This window comes from Oryza glaberrima, chromosome 8, assembly GCF_000147395.1.
Source record: "Oryza glaberrima chromosome 8, OglaRS2, whole genome shotgun sequence".
NCBI classification, from domain to species: domain Eukaryota; kingdom Viridiplantae; phylum Streptophyta; class Magnoliopsida; order Poales; family Poaceae; genus Oryza; species Oryza glaberrima.
In genome coordinates this window covers 194123-220256 of record NC_068333.1, presented here as the reverse complement: position 1 = coordinate 220256, position 26134 = coordinate 194123, and the positions used below count along the sequence as shown (strand labels likewise).

General features: G+C 39.3%; 2 protein-coding genes and 1 non-coding gene across 4 annotated transcripts; all 3 read left to right on the top strand.

Annotated features, from left to right (window-relative positions):
• Window positions 1-7313: 7313 nt before the first annotated feature.
• LOC127782280 (NAC domain-containing protein 105-like) lies at window positions 7314-10194 on the top strand. 2 transcript variants are annotated; one of them, XM_052309417.1, is made up of 4 exons: window positions 7314-7616; window positions 8668-8985; window positions 9110-9396; window positions 9510-10194. In XM_052309417.1, exons 2-4 carry the CDS (start codon window positions 8805-8807, stop codon window positions 10014-10016), a joined length of 975 nt encoding a protein of 324 aa, XP_052165377.1. In that variant the 5' UTR covers window positions 7314-7616; window positions 8668-8804; the 3' UTR covers window positions 10017-10194. The 2 variants fall into 2 exon arrangements, with proteins under 2 accessions (XP_052165377.1, XP_052165378.1); XM_052309418.1 differs by lacking the exon at window positions 7314-7616 and having other exon boundaries at window positions 8211-8985.
• A 6366-nt stretch (window positions 10195-16560) lies between these two features.
• TRNAQ-UUG (transfer RNA glutamine (anticodon UUG)) lies at window positions 16561-16632 on the top strand. The gene has a single exon. It is a non-coding gene; the product is annotated as a tRNA-Gln (tRNA).
• Window positions 16633-17067: 435 nt separating this feature from the next.
• Window positions 17068-25300, top strand: LOC127781980 (PI-PLC X domain-containing protein At5g67130-like). Its single transcript, XM_052309057.1, has 11 exons — window positions 17068-17248; window positions 17343-17488; window positions 18245-18360; window positions 18580-19188; window positions 20939-21154; window positions 21240-21377; window positions 23371-23469; window positions 23577-23877; window positions 23961-24184; window positions 24279-24365; window positions 24765-25300. Exons 1-11 carry the CDS (start codon window positions 17133-17135, stop codon window positions 24960-24962), a joined length of 2250 nt encoding a protein of 749 aa, XP_052165017.1. The 5' UTR covers window positions 17068-17132; the 3' UTR covers window positions 24963-25300.
• The last annotated feature ends 834 nt before the right edge of the window (window positions 25301-26134 follow it).

Here is a 26134-nt window from a genome sequence, read left to right as displayed (position 1 = left end):
CGGGGTGAGGTTACAACAGCGAACGACGGCTTACAAGAGGTATATATGAAGGTGAAACCCTAAAAGGATAACGCTCCGACCCAAGCCTCCGGCGACGGGCCTCCGCTTCGCTCTGGCAGAAGCTGGCCTTTATTATGTGCAAATAAATTTGGATCACAACTCAGTAATATGGTGATTGTGCGCTTGTTTATATGAGCATTCATGTCTGTATGTACTATGTTTTGAAAATCAGAAGATATCTCGTAAGAAATACTGATGAAGAAAGTATTTTGGATTAACTCTTACTACAGATTAGAAGCTTAATTAGAAGCGTGCGCCTATGATATATAATTCATAATATGTAAGCCGAAAAGAAGAGGACACCATGATCGGCTCTTGTGCCGGCCGGTTGAGCCAAATCAAACTCATATTTCTCCTCTCTCGTACGAGCTAGCTAAGGTGGTGGCCTTTTCAGTAAAGAAAAAGGAAGGCAGATTGACGATCGATACTGTAGGATTGGAAACAGAAAGGTGCTGGAAACGATCAAACTCCACTACCACTGGGCCGACCGAAAGACAAATTAATTTTAAGTGAGTAGTGATGTGAATGTGACGGTCAGTCAAATTACTCCAGAAGCTTCTATCCGTCACGCAAATTACCGACCGTCCCAGCCAAAATCCGACACATACATAACATAACATATATAGCCAGTTCATTAGCCAAGGTCTACCTACACAATCACAACATCAACTTTTCCAGCAAAAAAAAAGCAACTTTGCTTAATCATCGTGCAACGAGGATCGCAAAGAATCCATCTTGACTCTTGACTACTCTTGCTAAGGACTAGCACTATAGTACTTTCTTTGCTTTCTTTGAATGACATACTGTATTAGTTTCCCTTAATTTGATGCACAACAAAAGGACACAATACAAATCCTCTCGGAGTCGGTCGATCTAACGCAGACAAAACTAACACCCTCAACTTAAAATAAAAATCGGTCAGGTCAATATTTAATTACTACTCCCTTCTACTTGTAAAGTGTTTATCTTAATTTTTAGCTATAGTTAGCTCCACTATATATTATCCATTTCTCCGAATATATTTCAAATTCATTTCTCAAGAATTAACACGTCATCTATTTTTCGTGAACACAAAAGAATTACACATCATCTTCAATCAATGTAGTAACCATACAAATATAAATATTTATTGAGTGGCAATTTTTAGAGCCCGTTTATTATTGTACTTTACTTGCAATGGTTATGATAGAAGTATAGCTGCCGTATCAAAGTACTAATGCCATTTGTTTTCTTTTAAACAAACTAGTACTCTCTCTGTTCTAAAATATAAACAATTTTAGCATAGTGACAAGTCAAACATTTTAACTTTGACCATTAATAGAAAAAAATAAAAAAGTATCAATCATATAAAATTGATTTTAATATATTTATCATTAAACAAACTATCATAATATACAACCATTTTTATTTAAAACATCCTTCTTTTATAAATATTGTTGGTCAAAGTAGCATCTCGGAGACCGTGTACGTCAAGATCCAAAAATGCTTATATTTTGAGACGGATAGAGTATTTGTTAGCGATAGCTTTATGTGGCCTTCCTTTGCAGCATGTAGTATTAGGGGCTGTTTGGATGGGACTAAAAATTTTTAGTCCATGTCATATTGGATATTTGGATACTAATAGAAGTATTAAACGTAGACTATTGATAAACCCATTAATTCCATAATTAGCCTATGTGATGCTACAGTAAACATGTGCTAATTATGGATTAATTAGACATAAAAAATTTGTCATACGAATTAGCTCTCATTTATGTAATTAGTTTTATAAGTAGCCTATGTTTAATACTCTAAATTAATATTTAAACATCAGATATGATAGGGATGATTGGATCCAAACACCACCTTAGTTTGACTACTGCTAGTTGCCTGATTCCGAGTGGAGGGGACAGCCGGCGTTTGTGAGGTCCAATTAGGGAGAAGAGTCTGCTTCGATCTGCCTGTAGTAGCTATCTAGCTAGGCTAGGAATTTCTTCTCCTCTCTCTCTCGATCTTCTTTTTCTCCAGATACACATGATCGATCCAAGACTCCAAGTGATGTGATGAGACAGCGACGACGTACGTACGTACATACGCTCGAAATATTTATCTCAAAAAATATTTTTTTTACAAAAGTAGGAAAATATAGAAATATAAACATCGTAATGCGATTGTTCAACTAATATTTATAATAATTAGATTGGTTGATATAATTACACATTGGATACAATTAAAATTTTACAAGAACCAAATAAGAGATGCATATAAAACATAACTATTTTAAATTCCACTAGATCTGCAAAAATTTAATTATTCAACAAATATAATCTGCGGCCCGTACGTTTTTATTATAAATGATATCTGAGAATTGGAATGGAGCGCGGGTATTGATCGATTAATCAATAATTGGTCTACTACTAGCTAGCGCCCTGTGTCTGAGCTAGAGCTTCTGATGACACTGTATAGGAGAGATTGATTGATCAGATCCAGTGTAAAAATGAGACAAATCGATGTTGGATCGCTAGCTACTAGTCCATGGATGACGCGTAAATCCATCGCGATCGAACGATCAAATTAAATCACCATCTCGATCCAAGCTAGACGTCTCATATATTCGATGGATCGATATGTGTACGTTCGTCTAGATCATCGATCGATAGATCTGTGGCGTGTTCAACATGATCTCTCTTTGCGATATTGATCTTGACAAAGCATGCACACGCTTACCATACACAGTACAGTCCTACAAGAAACCTTTACTAATTATTAAACTGCACATAATTAATTAATGAGTAAATTTTACAAAACTTACATGTACTTTGAGCAAATTATCATAAAACTATAAATTTAACAATAAATTTATCACAAAACTACAGATTTAAAGCTAAATATCACAAAAATACAGTACATGTATGTATAGTTCTATACATACATATAAATATATATATGTTGAAGCCCGAGCTCCTAGGGAATTGACGATCCCCCTCCCCACCCCCCTCTTTTATATGTAGAACTAGCTGGGTGACCCGTGCAACGCGGCTAGCACACATATAAAATTATCCATTTTTCTATATTTGAAATTACTTACTTTTTTTAAATACTTCCTCCCTTTCACAATGTAGGTCATTCTAGTATTTCCCATATTCATATTAATGTTAATGAATCTAGATAGATACTCCCTCCGTGCTTGTAAAGGAAGTCGTTTAGGACAATATTTAAGTCAAACCTTAGAAATATAAATCATGAATAACTCTCGAGTTGTTGAATTTGAAAATGTAAAAATTATATGAATAGATTTGTCTTGAAAAGTACTTTCATAAAAGTATACATATATCACTTTACAATAAATATTTTTATAGAGACAATAAGTCAAAGTTGTGTTTTGGAGACCGTGTCGCTGTACAAAACGACTTTCCTTTATGAGTACGGAGGGAGTATATATGTCCAGATTCAATAACATCAATATGAATGTGGGAAATGCTAGAATGACTTACATTGTGAAACGGAGTGAGTGGCCATTATGTTGACTTATAACCTTAAAAGATCGAACCTTATCATCCTTAAATTTTTACAGTATTTAACTCTTACTCTTTTATAACTCCTTTATTTGTTTACCTGATCTATCACGGCTTTTATTTACCTTCCTTTAAACCTTAAAAAAACATCTTCTAGTTTTTAGAGTCCATTGTCTCGTCATGTTCTGTTATTATAATTTTTAGGAGTGTTGTCAACCGTCAATATTGTATTTCTCTATGATCCGCCTGTTGTCTCTCATATTTATTGTTATTGGGATTTTAAAAATTGAATATAACTATCGTTGGGGTTCATTTTTTACTTTCTAGAAATCCGCCCAACCGCCGCCGGCTCCGCCATACTATACTCATGTATTTTTATTATCATTGAGATTTTAAAAATTGAACATGATTGTCATTGGATTTTACTTTCTAGAAGTCCCATCAACCATCGTGATCGTGCTACTTAACGGCTTGTCTATCGTCCCTCTTCTTAATCATCATTGGGATTATATTTGTGGTTTTATTTATAGTTTTTAGACGTCGCATCAATTGCCACCAACTTACTCCTTTACGGGCCTAATGTTTCTCCCCTTTTTATTGTTATCTGTCATCGTTGAGTTCGAGATGGACTATTTTTTTTTCTGAAATTCCATATTTTTCATTCCGATATTTTCTTATCTATAAAGTGTATTCCTACTTGAAATCTTAGAATTATTTTTCTATTTTCGAAATTTATTTTATTTTTTATTTCAAATTTTAAGGATTCATTTTTAAATTTCTAGAAGTACCGCCAACCGTTGCCGGCTTCACACCACTATACTCCTGTATGGCCTGCTCGTTGTCTCCCCTGTTTATTATCATTGAGATTTTAAAAGTAAAACATGATTGTTATTTCGATTTATTTTTTTACTTTATAGAAGTCCCGCCAACCGTTATGACTATGCTGCTTAACGTCTTGTCTATCATTCCACTTTTTAATCGTCCTTGGGGTTCTATTTATGGTTTTGTTTATAATTTTTAGATGTCCCATCAACCATTCACTACCTTACTGTTTTACAGGCCTATTACTTGTCCCCTTGTTATTGTTATTTGTCGTCGTTGAGTTCTAGGTTGATTATTTTTTCTAAAAATTCCATATTTTTTTATTCTGATTTTTTTTATTTATAAAGTGTATTCCTACTTGAACTCTTATAATTATTTTTCTATTTTTATTCTGAATTTTAATTATTCTCTTATTCAGTTCTATAAGACTCTTCTTCAGATATTAATTATTTTTAATTCTGAATTTCAGATATTTCTAACTTTTATTCCTACTTGAAATCTTTTTTTCTTTTCTAATTTCAGAATTTATTTTATTTTTAATTTTAAATTTTAATTAATCTCGTATTCAGTTATATAAGGACTCTTCTTCCAATTTTTCTTATATTTAATTCCGAATTTCAGATATTTCTAAATTGTATTCTACTTGAACTCTTCTTTTTTTCTTTTTCTCCGATTAATGTGGGAATTTGTAACCTCCACAGCGAACGTCATGCCTTCTTTCAAGGCTATTTTAATAATATAATAGATTGACTCTACTTCTATGGTGTTCTTTTTTGGACTTGTGACTGAATGAGCGATATTGATCTTGATAAAATGTGCACACGCTTATCATACATAACAATCTTACAAGAAAAACAAACTATATTATACAACTCCTACCGTCCTATAAAAAACCAACATAGGACAGGATGTAACATTTACTTGTAAAATGAATCTGCTGGACATACTGGGAAACTTCATATCTCATCCTAGTATGTGTTTATCATTAGCTGCCAAAGGCACATGAAATGTGAATATGTAGTAACATTTAATCACCAGTACATATTACTCTTTCTCTTCTTTTAATTACACTATCAAATAAATGTTTGTATATAGTAGTGACAATTCTGCATATATATCATGGATGATGCATTCCTTGTACTTTACATGTTTAATCTGTCTGCAAACAAATGCTACCAAGAGCGAGGGGTATGGAATATATATGAAATTATTAACTTACCTCCAGCAATTAATGGATATGGAATATATATATAGTACTCTAGCATAATGTGATCAGATCGAACTGATGGTAAGAAGGGTCAATCGGTACTAGCTATTGTACATCAACTCTATCCACACTAAACCTTGGAACAGAAGCAAAAAAGAAACTATAGGAAAATATAATACTGATGAAGCTATATAGCTACTGTTGATTGGTTGGTTATTGTTAGTGGGGGCAGGTTGGCTACTATGATCTATAGAGGACACGATAAGTTTGATTTATATATATATGAACACACTTAGCTTGATCTCTTTTAGTTATTGATTAATTAATTACCATTTAATTACGGTGCAGCAGGTCGGTCTAGAGAACTCCTAGCTTCCAAATATGGGTTATATGACTTGATTATTAATTACCATGAATTTGATACATCATGTAGAGATCTCGTGAATCTAGAGCCGTCTTTATCTGATCATTTGAGTGTGGAGCCAGACATTACGTGCATTCACCAAGCCAGACAGTGACAACCACCAAACTTAAATAAGCTAGAACAAAGCACTAGTGTTAGTGTAAATACAAATATTATCGTCATGGCCGGCCAGAGACGAGAATAGCAATGCAAGCATGCAACACAAGCAATGATGCGTATATATGTATTTTATGTAGTGTGCTTCCCTCGATCCCGGCCAAGATATAGGATGATATATATCGATCATTCATATTATATGTAGTAGCTGCAGGCCAGTATTATTGCTCGATCGATACATCGTACCATACCTAGCTAGCTAGCGTATGATTTGTGGGCTCCACACGCACACATATGATCATGCCCTTCCCTGTCAAAACAAATCAATGATTAATTATATATGTATACTGTACAGGAAGAACAACCTAGCTAGATCGAGCTAGCGTCTGTTCTAAGTAGCAAAAGCTAGCCTTGAAGCTCAATATAACGGCGGAAAAATGGATATGGTAGACAACTTTGGCCATACAATGCATGTATCGTCCCTTCCTTCCTTTCTTATCAGACAATCTTATTTGTTTTTTACTATATATATCTTACTAGCTAGGGTCTCCTGATGCAATCTGATCGAGCATGCACTAGTTTTATATATAGCACAGTTGTTGATTAAACTAACTAACTATATATTAATCTTTCTTTGGGAAAAAAATATGTACACACACTAAGAGAACTAAGATATAAGTCTATTAGGATACACTAAGTGAGATATGTAGGAATTAATTAAATGGCCGGGTCGGGGGAGATATATAGAAAGCAACGGTTTTGCGCATGTTATTGTCTGCTTAATAATATCTCTAGTGGTTTTTTCCTTCAATTCAATAGGACAAATTATAAACGCGGAAGAATATGATCGGGATCGATCTAGCTATCATATCATATCGATGGATGTGTAGTTAGCTAGCTAGCTAGCTAATTAAGCTAGTTTAATTAGCTGATGAGAGTTTGTTTGTACTCAAGTCTGAGCAGGCGCTGCTGGGAACAAATTGAGAGTCGCTTTCATGTACTGAGTGGTGGTGGTCGCTTGGTGACTTGTTAACCGACCAAACAAGTTAGCTATAGCTAGCTAGCTGCTGCAATGCTGCATGCTTAATTCTCTCTCTCTCTCTCTGAATGCATGCTGTAGTACACAGTATAGTGGTGTCTCTTTCTCGGTCTAGATTCTACACGCGCTGAAGATCTCCACTCCACGCGCACTTAATCAATTAAGCAAGAGCTATAGCGCTAATCGATCGAGCGATGATGTACCATGCATATCCTCATCTTTGCACAGCCCAGGCACTCATAAGCTCGCTTTTTCTCATGTATAAATAGCTCACAAAGCTCCCTTAGCTTAGATACCAACTAAATTCCTTGCCATCATCGATCCATCTTTTGATCTCATCTCATCTATAGCTAGCTACACAGCCACCATATATAATATATACAGTGTTCATTATAGTTGGGATCGACTTGGGAGAAGATCTCCTTCTGGCTGCTGCTGTAGCGCTGTACTTCATGCATATGGTTATCTAATTAGGTGAGTGCACGCGCACTTCGTCATATATATATGCCAATTAAACTAAGGATCGAGTACATATTTCTTGCATGCATGATCTTAATTAAATTTGTTGGTATGTCGTACCTATATATGCACGAGTCGTTGTTACATACCTGCGCATGCAGTATTATGTTAGATTCGCATATAATTTTTGTGTGGAGAAATATTGAAGATGTGACCAGGAGCTCAACAAGCAGCAGGCTTTAGGTAAGATTGGGAAAGGAGGAGCTAGTACTAGTACTATATGGCTGTATGGTAAGAGAGAGGGTTGTATGGATGGTGGATATGAGCCCTGAAGTGCACTCCAAGCTAGGAAGACAAATATTGCACACATTATTATTATTGTAGATCTCTCTCTACCCTCCAAAAAGCCTCTCATACTGTCCACAAGCCAGTACTACTACTTTCCAGTTCTCATCTCTCCTAGCTAGCATGCATGCAGCAGAAGCCCAACTTTGGTGTGTTACAAGCTGAGCAGCTAGCTTAAGGAAGGTACCCTTAGTTTCAGCTGCATATATATGCTATAGTCCATGCATGCCTGCCTGTCCCTAATCAAACTGCTAGTACTAATTAATTAGTAGGTACAGGCGTGTGTGTACAGCTTGCTAGCTGCTGACTGTCCGTGTTCTTAATTAGTTCTAATATTCATCTGATGCATGAAGCTAGTCTCCCCGGTCGACCTAGCTAGCTTCAGAATATTGATTGGTTTAAAGGTATACTTACTAGTATGTATGTACGACTAGGTTGTATAGGTATGGTGCAACTACTGGCTGGCTGATTAGGTCATGTTCCATTGCATGAGTGGCCGTGTCTGTCCTATTTCTAGGAGCTTTTCCAGCCTTGGACCCATCCAGATGCGCTTGCGCTTGCACTTGCATGCAGTTCATTGCTCTAGCTATAGGCTATAGCTACTATACACTCATGAGAATCTGAGATTGGGCTGAAAATTGATGAGCATCGATCTGAAGAAGACATATATATAGCTGATGATGATATAGCTTTTTCTGCATATGCTTGTTTTGATCTGCAGCCAATCGATCGAGGCATAGAGAGTCACCAGGCAATCAAATTCCAACCATCCATCAGCTAGATATATATACAGCAAAGATCGCGATACTCCTAGCTAGCTAGCTAGAAGAATTGATCGGTCGATCGGAGGAAATAGCAATGGATCGGCATGAGGAGGAGGCAGGAGAGTCTCCATGTGTGCCGCCGGGGTTCAGGTTTCACCCGACGGAGGAGGAGCTGGTGGGCTACTACCTCGCCAGGAAGGTGGCCTCCCAGAAGATCGATCTCGACATCATCCAGGAGCTCGATCTCTACAGGATCGAGCCATGGGATCTGCAAGGTACGTACTGATCCATTACATTAAATAAACCATGCATTCTATTCATGCATAATTAATATCAATTCAGCAATTAATTTGGGAACTGAACGATCGATGATTCTGATGAATTATATATATGTGGCAGAGCGTTGCAAGTACGGTGGGCATGGCGGCGATGAGCAGACGGAGTGGTACTTCTTCAGCTACAAGGACCGCAAGTACCCCAGCGGGACGAGGACCAACCGCGCCACGGCGGCGGGCTTCTGGAAGGCCACCGGCCGCGACAAGCCGGTGCTCTCGTCGCCGTCGACGAGGGTGATCGGGATGAGGAAGACGCTGGTGTTCTACAAGGGTCGCGCCCCCAACGGCCGGAAGACCGACTGGATCATCCACGAGTACCGCCTCCAATCCAACGAACACGCCCCTACTCAGGCATGCATTGCAACCACCTATTCCATTCCATCTTAATTTTTTACTTCTTTACTTAATTATCTGTCCTACTATATATGTTAATTCATGGATATTAATATGGAATATGGATGCAGGAGGAAGGTTGGGTGGTTTGCCGCGCGTTTCAGAAGCCGATGCCCAACCAGCAGCAGCACAGGCTGTCCTACGGCTGCATCCCCGGCAGCTACGGCGCCGGAGCCTACGCCGCCGTCCCCGACAACTACAGCTTGCTGCTGCACCACGACAACCCTAGCTTCGCCGGGCGGCCATTGATGGGCGCCGCTGCCTCAGCTCTCTTCGCCAACAACAACAATAACAGCGTCGTCGACCACAGCAACATTCTGAGTTCAGAGTCCAAGCTTCACTTCTCCGACATGATGCCGCCTCTGGAGAGCCCCACCATCGTCGACGGCGAGGGCTACGTCTCGCAGGCTAGCAGCTGCGTCGACGTCGATCAGCAAGCCGGCATCGTCGACTGGAACCTGCTCACCAGCTTGCTGCCGCCGCCGGCGCATCAGCTCTTCCACCACCTGCCTTCCGCTTCTAGCTCCAAGAACAGCAACAACATTTCTTCGTCAGGCTTCATCGATGACCGAGACTGATCGATCGATCCAGATCGATTATTATCAATTGACAATTCATTCATCATATATATGCATGAATTCTTACAAATACGCACAATTAAACGATCGAGTGTACTATTAATTAGTTGATTACTCCGTCTCCATGATGTATACATTAATTTGACCACTGGCCATCATCAGGCCATCTGCATGCTTACTATCTAGCTTATGTCAGTACACGGTTGTTAGTTCATTCTTAATTAATTAGCTACTAGTGTCAGTGTGTGTATCTATCGGTCGTTCGTCTTTTGACCTCATTGCTGAGAGAGGTTTGTAACTGATGATGATTAAGTTAGCTAGCATTTAATTAGGTGCTATATATACACATATATATGCACTATCACTATATACATCATATATATGTATACATATATCGTTGTCTGCTTAATGTGTACACCACCTCTCTGCAGTATATATAGTATTGATCAATTAATTTGTATCTATATATATTTTATCGTTGTTTAAATATAATGTAACATTATATTGATCATGGCGTACGTATCGCTTGTTTCTGCATGTGTTGTTTTTAGTTGATAGATACAAAACACAGTTTGTTAGTACACCTAGCTAGGTAGATAGTAGATTGCTACATTGCTTAAACCCAGCAGATACCTTCACTGTTAATCAACAGAACGAATATAATTGAAATTGAAGCCGCGGGATTATATACGTGGATAGCAACTTCCACTACCACTGCAATCATAACACACCGGCCGGGGCGGTCCACCCTAACGCAATCATCAGTTGTTTCCATCCTTTTGTTATTCATGTGCCCAAATTGAGTACCCCATGATATCTCACTTCCGATCTTATCTTACAGAAAAGTAATGTATTATGTGAAAATTAATGTATTCTAAGGGTTTAGTATTTGGGGATTAATTTTCTATCACCTAAAATATTCCTCGAAAATTCCAATGTATAGTTTAATAGTTAGATGAACATGGAAATTCATGCACCTCTTCTTCTCCACGAGCAGCTATTTTATTTCCTCTAGCAAGCATCTCTTCTCTCCGGCAATGCCTAAAGATGGCAGCACAGACCAATTATAAGTCCCAAGGTTGGGTGGGGTGAGAGAGGGGTTGGGGGGAATGGAAGGCGGGGGCTTCCCAGGGCTTCAATAAAATAGATATAGGCTTTCTACGCATTCCGTGTGACGAATAGGGAATCCGTCATTGATCTATGACAAATTCGTTAAAAAGTCATCGTAAACTTCACCCTCAACCAATCCTAGCAATAACTGGAGGCCTTGGTCATAATATATGTTCACGGCGACAAACGGGCTCATCACAAACGCCATGGATTTTGTCATTAATAGTTGGGTTATCACACGGTGATGAAGAATTTTGTTGTATAACTTGGTAGGCAGGGTCCTCATGAGCCCACAACAAAGTTGGTCCCATTTGTAAGTATGGGATTGTATGGACAAATTCGTCATATATAATCTAGGCCTAATTCGTCGTAACAACTGTACTAGCATAGGTGTACAAGTATTTTCATCATATAACTAATCAATAATATGTAGTTTCAAGAAAGCCCCACGTGTAAGTAAGAGAAAACATGTGCATTTTTCCAGTGTTTACATGGACCGTATGCATTTGTCCGGCATTCGTTTTCTAAATCAGCGTGTGTATGTATGCCCTTTCACCCGCAAACCCCCAAATCCACCCATCCCCTTTAATAGATCCATCAACATCTCTCTCCAGCATATGTGCGTGTGGATTGCGCTACTTCTTGATGAAAATGCCTCGTCAAGGAAAGCTAGCACCATTGTAGTGCTTAGAGGGATGGCTGTGGAGGTGGCAGCTCGATGGTGAAGGTATATGGTACAAGGTGACAGTGATGGCGTTGGAGCCACAGGCAAGGAGAGGGTCAGTTGTTGGCAGGGGTGAGGTGATCAACTAGGAGTTGGTGGATAATCCGACAGGCAAGGTGGGGCGAGCCGGGTATCTCTTTGGGAAAATGAAGAAAGAGCATGGTGGGGGCGATGGCACAAAGAAGGGTGGGGCACACTAAAGCTCATCTACGCCTCTCTAGTGAAATCAATAGCCATGCTCTATCTGGTTAGGAGTAGAACAATTTCTGTACATATGGCATGGTGGAAGAGGAGGTGTGTGTTGGGCTGGGGGATCGGGAGGGATAAAGAGGAATTGTGTCGAGAGTGTAAGGAAGAAGATAAGAAATGGTAGGGTTAGGGAATTGCACGAATCTTAAAACGATATATTGTGGCTATTCAAAGTTTTACTAATTTTTTTCTTGTTTTCAGGCAACTAAACAACACACAACCCCTTAAGATTTGTATTTTTAAGGCTACAGTTTTAAGATGTAAATGACACACGATCATACATCACTCTTAGATAACATGCCAAGGCCACCACCTCTTTACTACATCTACCTCCTCCTCGATCTACTTAACTGAGAACCTCTAGGAATAGTGGGACGCATGAGGACAAGTTACCTACCTGCCTAGCACAAGTAACCTGATGCTAGTCTTAGGTTCGATGAGGACTGCACCTTTAGAGCAGGGTTTTAATTGGGATGAAAATTTTAGTGATTTGAGGGGGGGAGGGGTCATGGATGGAAAGTTAGGAGGACACCTACTGCTGGCAGGTGGGAGATCATGGTTGCTCATTTCACCAGAGAAGAGAAGAATAGAGGTAGCTCTAGATTGAGGTTAGAAGAGAGTCCACACACACAACACGCGTGCGCATGCTAAAATATAGCCAATTTTAGCCACTAGCTACTATCTCTCTTCTTAGTGAATATTAAGGAGAGGGGGTAAAAAGACTTGTTTGTCTCCTCAAGGTGGGTGAGTTGTGGACCTAGACTTTCAGGTGATAATGAAGTCAAGGGGTAGTATAGGTAGTTTAGTTGTAAAAGTCATCTTTTACAAGTATTAGGTTGTTTTATTTGGGACAAAATTTGAACTCTAGAAGTTGTATATATATTTTGGGATGGAAGGAGCATAAGAAAAGGGGATATTAGAGATGAGAGATGGCGGAAAAAAAACAAAATTGGGTCAAAGCAAAAAAATTTAGGAAGCAAATGAGAGTTTGTCCCATACAACTTTTATGGCACTGCCTATGTTGTTTTCTGCATGCTGGTAGACGATGGTAAGAGTGTGGTGGGCCCTCTACCCTTTGTTCTCTACAGATAAAAAAACTATAGGGAACCATATTTTTCCGCTACGTTTTTACATAGGGAGCAACTAGCGTACGATATATCATCTTAATGGTATACCTGACTTGCTAGTGCTTCTACTTATGTTCAACGTGCCACTATTTCGCGAGCTGAGCACTTATTTTGCTTAAGTGCTAGCCATGGAACCCTATCGGCCCGCACGCGTTACATAGCCCATGCTAGATTAAGCTTTGTGCATTGGCCGGATTGGGCTGGCTTTAGTGGCCGTTCTTGTTAGCATAATTTGTGTGTTTTGGTATAGGATAGCATGCCTCCCTCTCTAATTAGGATAGATAGCAGTTGGGCTGGACCGACGAAGGGAAAAGATGAGCTCAACACGTTCATGAAAATTTTGTGATATACATATCAGTGATAGCACCATATATAAAACCTTAGTAATACCTACATAGGCCTTTATTATCTACTTGTTGGCTTATCAGACAACACTATATGAAAGCCACTATAAATATAGGTGATATCTCTATGATATAATCTTACAACCTTGATATAGCTTCATAATGTTACTATAGAAATTTAGTTACCCCTAAACCCTGACACACACCTATATAGAGGATTCCTTCGTGAAACATTGGTGGTACGTCATGATACAACAATATAAATGCTACATATGGGCACCATGAAACATGGTGATACCTAAAGGTATCATGAATTGTCGATGGTATCTCTATTGGTATCATGATACCACAAGGTACCTGATACATCTAGGAATTATGAAATATCAGTGATACCTACGAGTATCATAACACCACAAGGTACCATGCTACGTATGGATATTATGAAATATCGGTGATACCAACTGGTATCATGATACAACAAAGGTACCTAATACATTTGGGTGTCATGAAATATTGGTGATACCTACGGGTATCATGATACCACAAGGTGTCATGATGGAAACATCGGTGATATCTACAAGGTACCATTAATCCTATAGGTATCATGAAATATCCGTGATACCTACGGGTATCATGAATTGATGAAATCAACACGTATCACAAAACATCAATGATTCTTCATGGTACCACAAAGGTATTATGACTCAACAAGTAGCATGATACTATAGTATTGTGGATATATCATAATGTTGAGTTCTTAGTTTTTTTATGGTCAATGTATTTCAAATATCATCGATATTCCAATTTGAGTACTATATGTGTGTTGGAGGTATCATCAACGTGTTATTGTTGATGCATGAGAGGTATTATAGGCATGGTATTGTTGTATTTGAGATATCCTTTGGGTGATAGTACCATTGGCGTGTCAAATATATTGTCCACTTCATACCGTTGGTGTATCAATGTGTCATGAATATCATCATTGTATTGAGGGTTTCATCATTGTTTATCATTATTGTTGGTGTATTGACCGTATAATATGTTTACGATTATCTTTAGCATGCTATAAGTGTAATTGGTGCATTAGTAGAGTATCATCAATGTAGCATCGCTAAATATTATTAATGTTTGCCCTTGAATACATAAGATTATCATGGTATCACCAGTCGATATGCATAGCTCCAATAGTGCTTGGAGTAAGAAATTTAAGATATACAAATAAAAGGGTATGGTGCATTAGTTAATACTGACAAATGAAATCAAATGAAATGAAGGGGAAAAATTAAGTTAAGAACAAAAAAAACTAGGGGGAAAGTTATGTATGATCAAATAGGCTCACCCAGTTGCATGTATTTGTTGCGCTAGGCCTGCATATGCTCTTCGACATGAGCAATTTAGTAGAGGAGGAATGTGGAGAATCAAGGTGTGGTCACATGGCTAGGCTTGGGCATGGGGACATTGAGCATAAGGTATGGCCATGTTTCGGCTATAACGTGTGGACTACATGACTATATTGTTTTATATATGTACCGGGATGGTATGACGTATGCTAGCTTTTCTAACTAGCTAAATGTCGCACTTTGCTAGTGATAAAAGTACAAAAAATATCACAATATTTCTCAAAATAAAGAAAAGTACTTTTTTGTGAGATATGTTATCTACCTTTTCCTATATGGAATAGTTATCTTAATTTAATTTTACATGTGGCTATCTATTTAGATTTAGTTCTTATGTAATATTAAGAAGTTTAAGTGGGTAATATGTAAAAGCTACAACGGAAATAGGTAGGGAAAGACAGATGCATCATTGCCACGTTATCATGTGTTAATCTATCGCTCCGTTTTGCATGTGGAGGTGAGAGGTTCCCAACCCGCCCAAAAGAACACAACTTTAGAGTCTTTTTAAAGGAGTATAGATATGGTAGAGATATTCTATTTTCTTGACTAGCTATATTTATTGCGCCACAATTTAAATAGAAAATAGTCAAATCATTTTTGTGCTATATATTAACTACATTTATATTGTAAATTTTTAAAGTTATATTATAAATTTCTGCAGTTACATTGTATTTTTTTTAATACACAATGTTTAAGAGAAACAAAATTAAAAGTAATTAATCAACTGCCTAGAAGATATGATATGAGAGATAGTTATATACTAAAATGAGAGAGAGGGGGGGGTTGAAATGAACTAGACAAAAGTGTCATCATATTTTTGGTAAAAAAATGTTTTGTTTCCCTCAAGGGCTCATTTGCTTTGTAGGATTTTCACAACATAGAAATAGAAAAAAAAAGTAGGAATATATGATAATACATGTGTTTAAGAGAAACAAAATTAAAAGTAATTAATCAACTGCCTAGAAGATATAATATGAGAGATAGTTATATACTAAAATGAGAGAGAGAGAGAGAGATTACATATATAGGGCTGAAATGAACAAAAGTGTCACCACATTTTTGGTAAAAAAAAGTTTTGTTTCCCTCAAGGGCTCATTTGCTTTGTAGGATTTTCACAACATAAAAATAGAAAAAAAAAGTAGGAATATATGATAATACATGTGCAAACCTAAGGGTTAAAAACATAGTAAACTTTTCTATGGTTGTTCGGTAAACAGTACAGAAGGATTGAAAACATTATGTTGAAGTGGATTTTTTTTCCTCCTAAAGTAGAGGGATATGAAATTTGCCTTTCGTGAGTTTTTTTTAAAACAAATGGGCAGTTTAGTGTTAAAGGATGACATATTTCAGTACTTTTCCATTACAATTTCTTTAGAAGGAATAAGCCCTAAACCTCGTAAACAATGTAGGAGAATAATTGAAGAGGGAGCAAACAGATTTGAAGCGGTGCGTACAGTTGGACTTGGAAGGTCGAACCATCTGACGAAAGAGGCCTAGCTATTATCATTCTATAAACTAATGGGCCGTCTCAAGTGGGCTCTAACGAATATTGTTTGTATAAATAAGTTTAAAGATATAATTAGCAACAATAACGGTTCCATGGTGTAGTGGTTAGCACTCCAGACTTTGAATCTGGCGACCTGGGTTCGAATCCCGGTGGGACCTTTTTTTTTTCTTTAATTTTTTTTTCTCTTGGCATTCTTCCCTTGAGCATCTTGTGTTGTCCGGTTCCAAAATTGTGTGTATTTATACTACAATAGAAATCTTCTATTTCAAAATTACTTTTCAAAATTGTGTGTATTTTTTTTTGATACATTGCATCGCCCATAAAAATATGATGGCTCGGAAAGTGCCTGTTCATTTTGATGCCATTTTTAACCATATTATTTTTTATAAAGCTGTCAAATAAAATCTACGTTTAGTTTGTTACTAAATTTGATAAATATATAAGAAATCATGCTAAAATTTTGGTAATATTGCCATCTTGCTAAAAATTGGTAAGGTTTATTTTAGCTACAATCTAGTTTATCTCTTTGTTTTTTTCTAAGATAAGAAAAATGTTGTTGACCAGGAAAAAGGAAAAGTTAATAAGTTATGTTACCGGGAGTTATTACAAGTAGAGTGAGAGGAGACGGCGCGGCGGCGGCGGCGGCGGCGGCGGCGGGATGGAGAGGGAGAACCGGGTGGAGACCATCTCCCGGCTGGCCCAGTGGCGCATCGACACCTTCGGCCCCTCCTCCTACCGCCGCTCCGATTCCTTCAAGATCGGCATCTGGAACTGGTTCCCTTCCCAATCCCAATCCCCCACTACTCAGAGATCACCGATTTGCCCTATCAATTCAAATCATCCGCCAATTCGATCCGAATCCGTGCAGGTACCTATCGGTGGAGAAGGCTCGATATGTATACGTGAGGCTGTTCCCGGAGCCCGGGCGGGTGGCCAAGGAACGGCCCCCGCTCGCCCGCTTCCTTCTCCGAGCTTGCTGGTCCGGCCCGCCACGCCGCTCCTGCGTCTCCCCTGGTACATATACTCCTCTACTTTCTTCTTTCTTCTTGCCACCACCACCATATTTAGCTTTAGGCTATGGACCATCCCCGTTTTAGAGCATGTCTTGTCTTCACTCTCCATGCCATCTTCAGACTTTGAACACCTGACCTGACCTGACCACTTAACATGCTATCTGCAAATTGTCTAATAGAGCACTTCTTCACTTCCCTTACCAGCTATCTACTCTAGTAGTACCATTCACCATTCAGGTATGGTGGCTAGTTGAAGATGCTCCCAAAGAGTCAGACCCTCCCTATGCATATGGTCATCATATTTCTCTATGAAATACTCGTAGGGCATATTGGGGGGAAAAGGTGTTTTCTTGCATAACACTTTCATTTTAATTCCAACTATCATGTGAGCAATAACTCAAAGGGAAGGGCTATACGCAGAAGACTGTTTCTACCTTCCATTCTACTGCTTTAGTTTTGGGTGAACCTTTTTAAGCTCAAAACAGCTCCACCATCTCCTTCATAAAACATAAGGTGTCTGTTTTCTAATTTTCACAGGACACTGGGTTTACTGGAATTTGGGTGGCTTTGTCATTGTTATAATATGAATAGAACGAAAATAGGGTAATGTTCACTTTCAAGCATTAACAGCCCAATGGCTTTTATTTCCAAGTCATTCCATAGTCATCTTGCTTCTATAGCTACTGCAGTGATGTTTTACTGATGTTATGGGCAGCCTCATTGATCTTCACAAGTATTGTCCAATTTTTCCTGACAGTGCATGAGCATCTCCTCCGAAGCAGCGAAGACTTTTTCTGGCAACTTGATACGATGTACGCTGGGCGTTTCACTATTGATGTTGAGTTTTTGGACCTGAAGATAGCCTCTAACAATGCAAGTATCCACCTCTTGTCCTCAAAATTGGTTCCAAAATAATTCCGCTTCTTTTTCAGAACATCTCACACTTCTCTTTCTTTACACGGTAGTTTATATATATATATATGTGTGTGTATGTATGTATGTATGTGGCTTGGAGGTTATGACAAGTCCTACTGTTCAAACAGATGCCTACTGATAATAATAATATGCTAATGTAATGTGATATGGTTACAGGCTGCAGAATCATCTACCTCGATTTGGCCAAATGAAAGCATAGCGGTGCAGAACATTGCTAGTAAGAGCAGTCTCGGATGCCTTTCGCGCATGCTCACAGAGTCGATACATGCAGACGTCACCATAAATACGACTGATGGTGTCCTCAAGGCCCATAAGGCCATCCTTGCATCATGTTCTCCTGTGTTTGAAAGCATGTTCCTCCATGATCTCAAGGAAAAGGAGTCCTCCACAATCAACATAAATGACATGTGCCTTGAGTCTTGCTCTGCTCTGATTGGCTTCATCTACGGGACCATAAAGCTAGACCAGTTCTGGAAGCACCGCCTCTCGCTGCTCGCTGCAGCGAACAAGTACAGCATTTCTGATATCAAGGACTGCTGCGAGGAGAGCCTCCTGGAGGATATAAACTCTAGCAATGTCCTCGAGAGGCTTCACGTCGCGTGGCTGTACCAGCTGCAAAAGCTGAAGAAAGGGTGCCTGACCTACTTGTTTGTTTTTGGGAAGATATACGATGTGAGGGAGGAGATCAATAGCTTCTTCCAGCACGCAGATCGTGAGCTGATGCTGGAAATGTTCCAAGAGGTCATAACTGCGTGGAAGCCCATATGAGCGCTAGCTCCAAACTGACCCTATATATGGGGGGGTCTGTAAATATTCGGTTGCACTTGTGAAGATGTACACTGCGTCCTTGCTAGTTGTACCCCAATGTGGATCAGTATTCAGTTTAAGATTCACAAGTGTTTATAGTAGAGGAAAGTGGTTGTGTAAATAGTCGTGTGGAAACTGCAGAACTCCGGGCGGCAAATGTGATGTGGTGTGTAAATATCAGATGCTTGAAGGCATGAATTCATGTTTATATGCATCATCTGTGGTGGAATGCTTGTTGAGAAGCAGCATGCATGGAATTAGCAAAAAGAGAGATGCAGGTAGCTAGGTAGCTTATGGTGGATATAATGGGCTTGCATTGCAGAGCCAGGTGCGATATATATATATATATATATATATATATATATATATATATATATATATATATATATATATATATATATATATATATATGGATGGTCCAAGATGAGTGTCGGGAAGCAAAATTTGGCGTCTGGAATGGATATACAGTACGTGTGAGCGGAAGAAATGGTCCATCTATCTGGACACATGGTTTTGGTTGAGTGTTCGTTCATATGGGGGAATGGTGAAAATTAGACTTGGCAAACGGCTGGATTTTGACCGCTGGTAGTTGCATTCTTGTGTAGTTCTAGAATCATGGTTTTTTTTTTTCTTTTCTTTCTTCTCTATCTCCTACTAGAACAATCAACAAGGGGGGCACGGCAGGATGAGGCTAGCAAAACAAAAAACAATGTAGTGGTTTATATAAGTTGGCTGGCTCTGAAGGAAAAAAGAGAAGTCTGACATTGAGGGCAAGAAGAAGATTGATTCAGTCGGTAGAGAAAAGCAAGACAGATAAATTGACAGAAAGGTTAGTTGCATATGTTGATCGTGTTGAGGTAGGCAATTCCGGATTACAAACAAATGCTGAGGGAGAGAGATTGTGAAAGAAAGAAAGAAAAAAAAAAGGAGGATGAGATGAATTGAGGAGAGGCGGCAAGGTGTAGATAGAGACGGAGACAATCAACAAGGATGACTGGTTGGCCCTGATGAAGGAACAAGTCTGAGATGGAGGGCGAGAAGATTGAAGTAAGCAATGCTGGGTTAGAATTTAGAAATGCTGACGGAGAGATTGTCAGAGAGAGAGAGAGAGAGAGAGAGAGAGAGGATGAATTGAGGAAAGGCAGCTAAGCAAGGTGATAGTGTTTTGGGAACAAATTAAAAAGTCGCCGGGCGGCCACGGCCAGACGTGTTTGTTACCCGTGGCACGTACGAGTACATTAATCACTACATGCCAGCTTACATTTCTTTAGCTACTATATAGCTAGCTTTGTCAACACTGGTACTATAAATGATGACGACGATGATGAATTCGTATCGGAGAGAGAAGAAGATTGCAGGAGTAATTAATTTGTTGATCAGGTCTGTATGTGTTGTCAAAAATAAAAGCAGGTCTGTATGTACTGTCAACTTAAATGTGAGACATAAACAGTGTAAAATTGTACCTATTTTAGGATTGAGGGAGTACTAACACAAAATAGAAATAGTAATAGACCTCCTCGTGTCGTGGGACTTGGAATTGGACTCCCTCTTCTTCTTTCTTTCCTCTTCTACTTTTCTTCTTTTACATAATAGTATTAGTATTACAATATAGGAGTAATACTAATACTCTTTGTTCCTCTTGTTGGCATTGCATATTTGTATTGGTAAGGTTGTTCAAATCAATCAAGTCTAGTGTAGTAGCTAATTAAGCCGCCGCCGCGAGTCGACCTCGCAACCATCCATGGCCCCGCGCCTCCTCCTCGCCCTCGCCCTCGTCCTGCTCGCCTCCGGCGCAAGCGCGGCGAGCGTGGGGGACACGTGCTCGTCGGAGGGAGACTGCGGCGCGGGGCTGCACTGCAGCGACTGCGGCGGCGGCGGCGACAAGACGTGCACGCGCGCCAAGCCCATCGACCCGCTCACGCACGTACGTCTTCTTCTTCTTCTTCTTGTTGCTCCTGGACCTGGATGGATTCATGGATCTGATGATGGATAGTGGTTGAACGGAGCAGGGCACGGGTCTCCCCTTCAACAACTACTCATGGCTGACGACGCACAACTCGTACGCCCTCGCCGGCTCCTCCTCCGCCACCGGCTCCGCCCTCATCACCCAAACCAACCAGGAGGACACCATCACCGCCCAGCTCAAGGTATCGCCGCCGCATTTCTTCTCCGCTTCCGGCGCCCGCGGCGGTTGGTGACCGTCACATGGCTGTGGCCCACCTGTCCGCCACTTCCTTTTCCTGCCGTGTGGGCCCCACCGCTCGCTTCTTTCTCTCTTCTTCATGAGATGTGCTAGTAATAAAAATTGGTACTATTAGTATTAGTATTGCAGTCCGACTAGGTAAACACGATTTTCCTTCCTTTCCCTCCGTAAAACATGAAGAATCGTAATTTTCCTTTGGCTGTGTGCCATATGCCATACAGTTTAGCCAACAATATTAACACTTGACGATAATCGCTATGCTATTGAGTTACTCAACAATATTAAGTTTCTACGCAAAGATAACTTTTTATTTCACTGTAATCCAAGTTTTACTTTACCAAAGCCTGACCCTTTCAATCTCCACAATAGAGATTTCGATCACATCCTCCCCTTTTACCACCAATAATAATAATAATAATGGACAACGCACCTCCATCTTTCTTTGCATTATTGCTCTACCTGCTTCCTTATCCATCTAACAAATTATTCTGATGGTTGTTGAGTAGGTCTCGCCATCTTCGATCTAAAACCAAAGGTCATGCTTACACACACAGGGTTTCACCACCCTACCTGCCCACTCCTTTTGTCTTTCTTAGGAATATATTAACTCCATACCCACAAAGCAAGTCTGCACGCACCATTTCTCCATTACCTTATACACAAAAAAAGACTGTCCTTTTGCAATTAACACATGTTAATGTTATATCGCCATGCTTTTCTTCCAACTCTGGTGCCTGCAGACAAAATCAAACTGGCTCCTTTTTCAACTCTTCTTTTTTTCCCTTTTAGATATCTGGATCCCTTTTCACTTCATGTTAGATGTCTTCCCTTTGCCTCCGGGCTTGTGCTACCAAATCACACCTTATTGGATATTAAGGTCAATATCCAAGACAAACACACAATACAGATTTTAAATTTAAAGTTTACATGTATGGAGCTTCTTGCAATGACATTTTCCATACAAAGACTATGAATAATTCGAGGTTAATTAAAGAAGGGAGTAAACAAAGAAGAATTAACAACTAGCTACAGCTTATGCATCCATTTTCTGTGTCTTAGTTGCCTGTGGTTGGCCCATTTACCAGCTTTGGCACAATTCTGGCTTTCAATAAATACAGCTGAAAGATACAACAGATTAATGGTTGTTTGACTTAAATTTTCCTCACATGCTGCAACTTATGACACGGTTTTCTATTTTTTCTTTGTTTTCTTTTTTTGTGGTGTTCACCATGGGAATGACTTGATGCAACTTAAGCATGTTTTCACATTCTTATATTGTTTATTGCCTCTTCAAAATAACTAAATCTTCAAACCGTGGTGATGCTCAATGTGTTTAAAAGCGAAAGAGATTCTTGAAGGTAGCGATTGACAAGTAGACTTTGTTGTAATCATATCTGGTTCTGGTACTAAGCTGTGAAGATATCGATTGCTTTGGTCTTAAGAAAACAAAGGGGCCATACTCACTCAGTTTATCATACCATATCATCTTACTTTTTTCTTTTTAATTGGCGTTCTAAAGTAGGAAGTTCTTATACCAAAGTTTATAAATACAGTTGTTGTATTTAAAAGTGTAAACTTGATGCAGCTCCTTTTTCTCATCACACTTCAGAATTAAGCCACTCCTCAACAGTGACGGCTGAGGATTTTCTACTCGTATGTCTTTGAGGGTGGAAAATCCACAAACATGTTCCAGACTCTGTGTGCACTCTTATGGTTTCTTTAAAAAAGCTGGTCACAAGCCTTTTCTCAAAAAAAAAAAATCCACCAAACCCACCTAAAAATACTGTGGCCTATTTTGCAGCTACTGAATAAATTCATTTTTTTACCACAAAGATACAAACCTGTATCTTGTGGTTGTCCATTCACACTCTGAATTTTGACTCGTTATTTGTTATTAAAAAAATTTAACCATTGGAAACTTACTTGATAACATGCAGAATGGTGTTAGGGGCTTGATGCTTGACACTTACGACTTCAATAATGATGTCTGGCTGTGCCACTCATTTCAAGGGAAATGCTTTAACTTCACAGCCTTTGTAAGATGATCAACTGGGCATTTCTCTCTTTCTCCTATCTCTCCTCTCTCTCACACCGAGAGTATGTTGATCTTGTAACTCTAACGTTGAGTTGGTTTTGTGGTCAGCAACCTGCCATCAATGTGTTGAAAGAAATCCGGACGTTCCTTGACGGTAACCCTTCAGAAGTAATCACAATTTTCTTGGAAGATTATACTGCTTCTGGGTCTCTGCCAAAAGTATTCAATGCTTCTGGACTCATGAAGTATTGGTTCCCAGTGGCTAAAATGCCCAAGAGCGGTGGCGACTGGCCTCTACTCAAGGACATGATCAGCCAGAACGAGCGCCTGCTAGTCTTCACATCAAAGAAATCAAAAGAAGCAAGCGAGGGGATCGCTTACGAGTGGAGTTACGTCGTGGAAAACCAATGTAGGATTTCAAAACAAAATTGGTGATGTCAGAACGTGAAACATTTATGTTCTTATTTGACCTGTTATCTTTTGTCTGTGCAGATGGAAATGAAGGGATGGTAGAGGGTAAATGCCCGAATCGTGCAGAGTCTCCAGCCATGGATTCCAAAAGCCAGTCTCTTGTCCTGATGAACTTCTTCACAACAGACCCAAGTCAAACAGGGGTTTGCGCAAACAACTCAGCGCCACTTGTTAGCATGCTGAAAACCTGCCATGATCTCTCGGGCAATCGGTGGCCCAATTACATCGCTGTTGATTTCTACATGGTACATCAACTTGGGAATTGTTTCACTCTTTAATCCATATGAAATATGTTTGGACATCTTTTGTTATTATAAATCTCCACTCTGAATCATGCAGAGGAGCGATGGTGGAGGAGCTCCCTTAGCTACTGACATCGCAAATGGTCATCTAGTATGTGGGTGTGACAACATCGCATACTGCAAGGTAAGGACATACAACATTTCTCTTGGCCACAAGTTCTACTTGTAAAAAACAACATGTTACATTTTGATAAAAAAAAATGTTGCATACCATGGAAAGCTGAATCAGAATAATGGTGTAGCTATTTATTCTACATATTTATGTGATATTTTGCAATGGAAAAGGCAAGTTAGGTTGCATCTCATCAGCAAGTGGATATTGTGTCAAGTCTACTCTTAGATGTTAGGCAGAACAATAGGTGATGGGATTATGAATGATATGTCTTAATGATGAAAACGGGGCCATCTATCTAGTAGTTAATGTTGCAACCACACCTGGCTGTTTACTTGGATCAGAACTTCCATTGCATTTCTTGTATTGTATCTGCATGATGATGATGATGTTGTGACCTCTGAGCTGCAGGCGAATTCGACATTCGGGACATGTGTGATACCTCCACCTTCACCGCCGCCGTCGCCTCGGAAGGCACCCAGCGGCGGCAAGGGCACAAGTGCAGGCGGCAGCTCCAGTTCCAGCGGCGCAATGGCTCGGGTTGTACTACCAAAGCTGAGCTTCTTCTTCGGAGTGGCACTTCTGATCCTGGTCATACTCTCTTATTAAGAGCAGACCCATTCACTTGAGCTTGTGCTATCTTTGTGCTCTGCTGGTACAAGCACATACTGTACTGCCATTCTGAGGCAAAATTTTCTGCTCTTTTTTTAGCCACCTGTTCCATTGGTTTGTAACTTCTTTTTCTTTTTTGTTAATGAGAGCTGTAGATGCCAGATTAGCTGGAGAAATTGTTCATGTGCCGAGCTGTAGATCATTCCTTTTATTTGAGGCAATATTTTTCTGCATATCAAGTGATCTTATTGATCATAAAATAACTGCAATCGCATTGTAAAAAAATGTTGTTAGTGGTAAGACCTTTTACAGGTGCAAAATATGCCTATTATGCATAGACAGCAAATGGAACAGATTCTGCATATGTCATCAGGATTATTCTTGATCTTATGCACTTTATGTTCCAAGAAATTCCAGGTTGTGCTACTAGCTGGATGCCTGATTTTTTCAACTTAGTCGGTGGATAACAGCATCAAACTAAGCATATATTCCCACCAAGATTGTTCTTTACACGTTCTCTAATCAGATAACAATCTGTTTGAACAACTTTGTCGGCATGGTGTATGTGTGTAACCCAAGTAGTTACTAGAAAAATGTCGTTGATCCTTTCCAGGGATAAGGAATAACTGGTTAGTCAGTTAGCTAAAGCATAATCTTTGTACACGGACACACGACAATTGTCTAAATGCATATGGGAACTACTGACTAATCTTTGGACAAATATGGTCCAATGGGGGTGTTTTAATAAATTCATTCATCTGCCTTGAACATGTGAGTGACAATTAAGGGAGACATTGATCTCTTATAATCAAGGGATCTGATGCTTTGCTATGCCAGATTCCACTGCAACAGTGATGGTCCATTGTCCTTCCTGTACAACATGTCACCAGCATAAATGGTCCCTGGTTACCTGTACTCCCACAATTTATGAACATGCAACTTTTTTTTATAGTAGTATCACAACGCAATCAATTGTCCCTTATTTTCAGTGACATTCCTTAAAAAGAATAACATGTGAAATTATTACATTTCCTAAATAAACTTCACATGAAAAATCCGATGGGCTCATGGTATGTAATATAATTCGAAGATACACTCATATGTGTGTGTACACGTATTTATATCCCGTGTGATCGAACAAAAAACAAATTTGCACGATCACTCAAGTA

Coding starts and splice junctions, on each gene's coding strand:
- LOC127782280 (XM_052309417.1), top strand. CDS start 8,805: ATGGATCGGCATGAGGAGGAGGCAGGAGAGTCTCCATGTGTGCCGCCG. Junction 8,986..9,109: donor CGAGCCATGGGATCTGCAAG/GTACGTACTGAT, acceptor TATATGTGGCAG/AGCGTTGCAAGTACGGTGGG. Junction 9,397..9,509: donor ACGAACACGCCCCTACTCAG/GCATGCATTGCA, acceptor ATATGGATGCAG/GAGGAAGGTTGGGTGGTTTG.
- LOC127781980 (XM_052309057.1), top strand. CDS start 17,133: ATGGAGAGGGAGAACCGGGTGGAGACCATCTCCCGGCTGGCCCAGTGG. Junction 21,155..21,239: donor CCATCGACCCGCTCACGCAC/GTACGTCTTCTT, acceptor TGAACGGAGCAG/GGCACGGGTCTCCCCTTCAA. Junction 24,366..24,764: donor ACAACATCGCATACTGCAAG/GTAAGGACATAC, acceptor TCTGAGCTGCAG/GCGAATTCGACATTCGGGAC.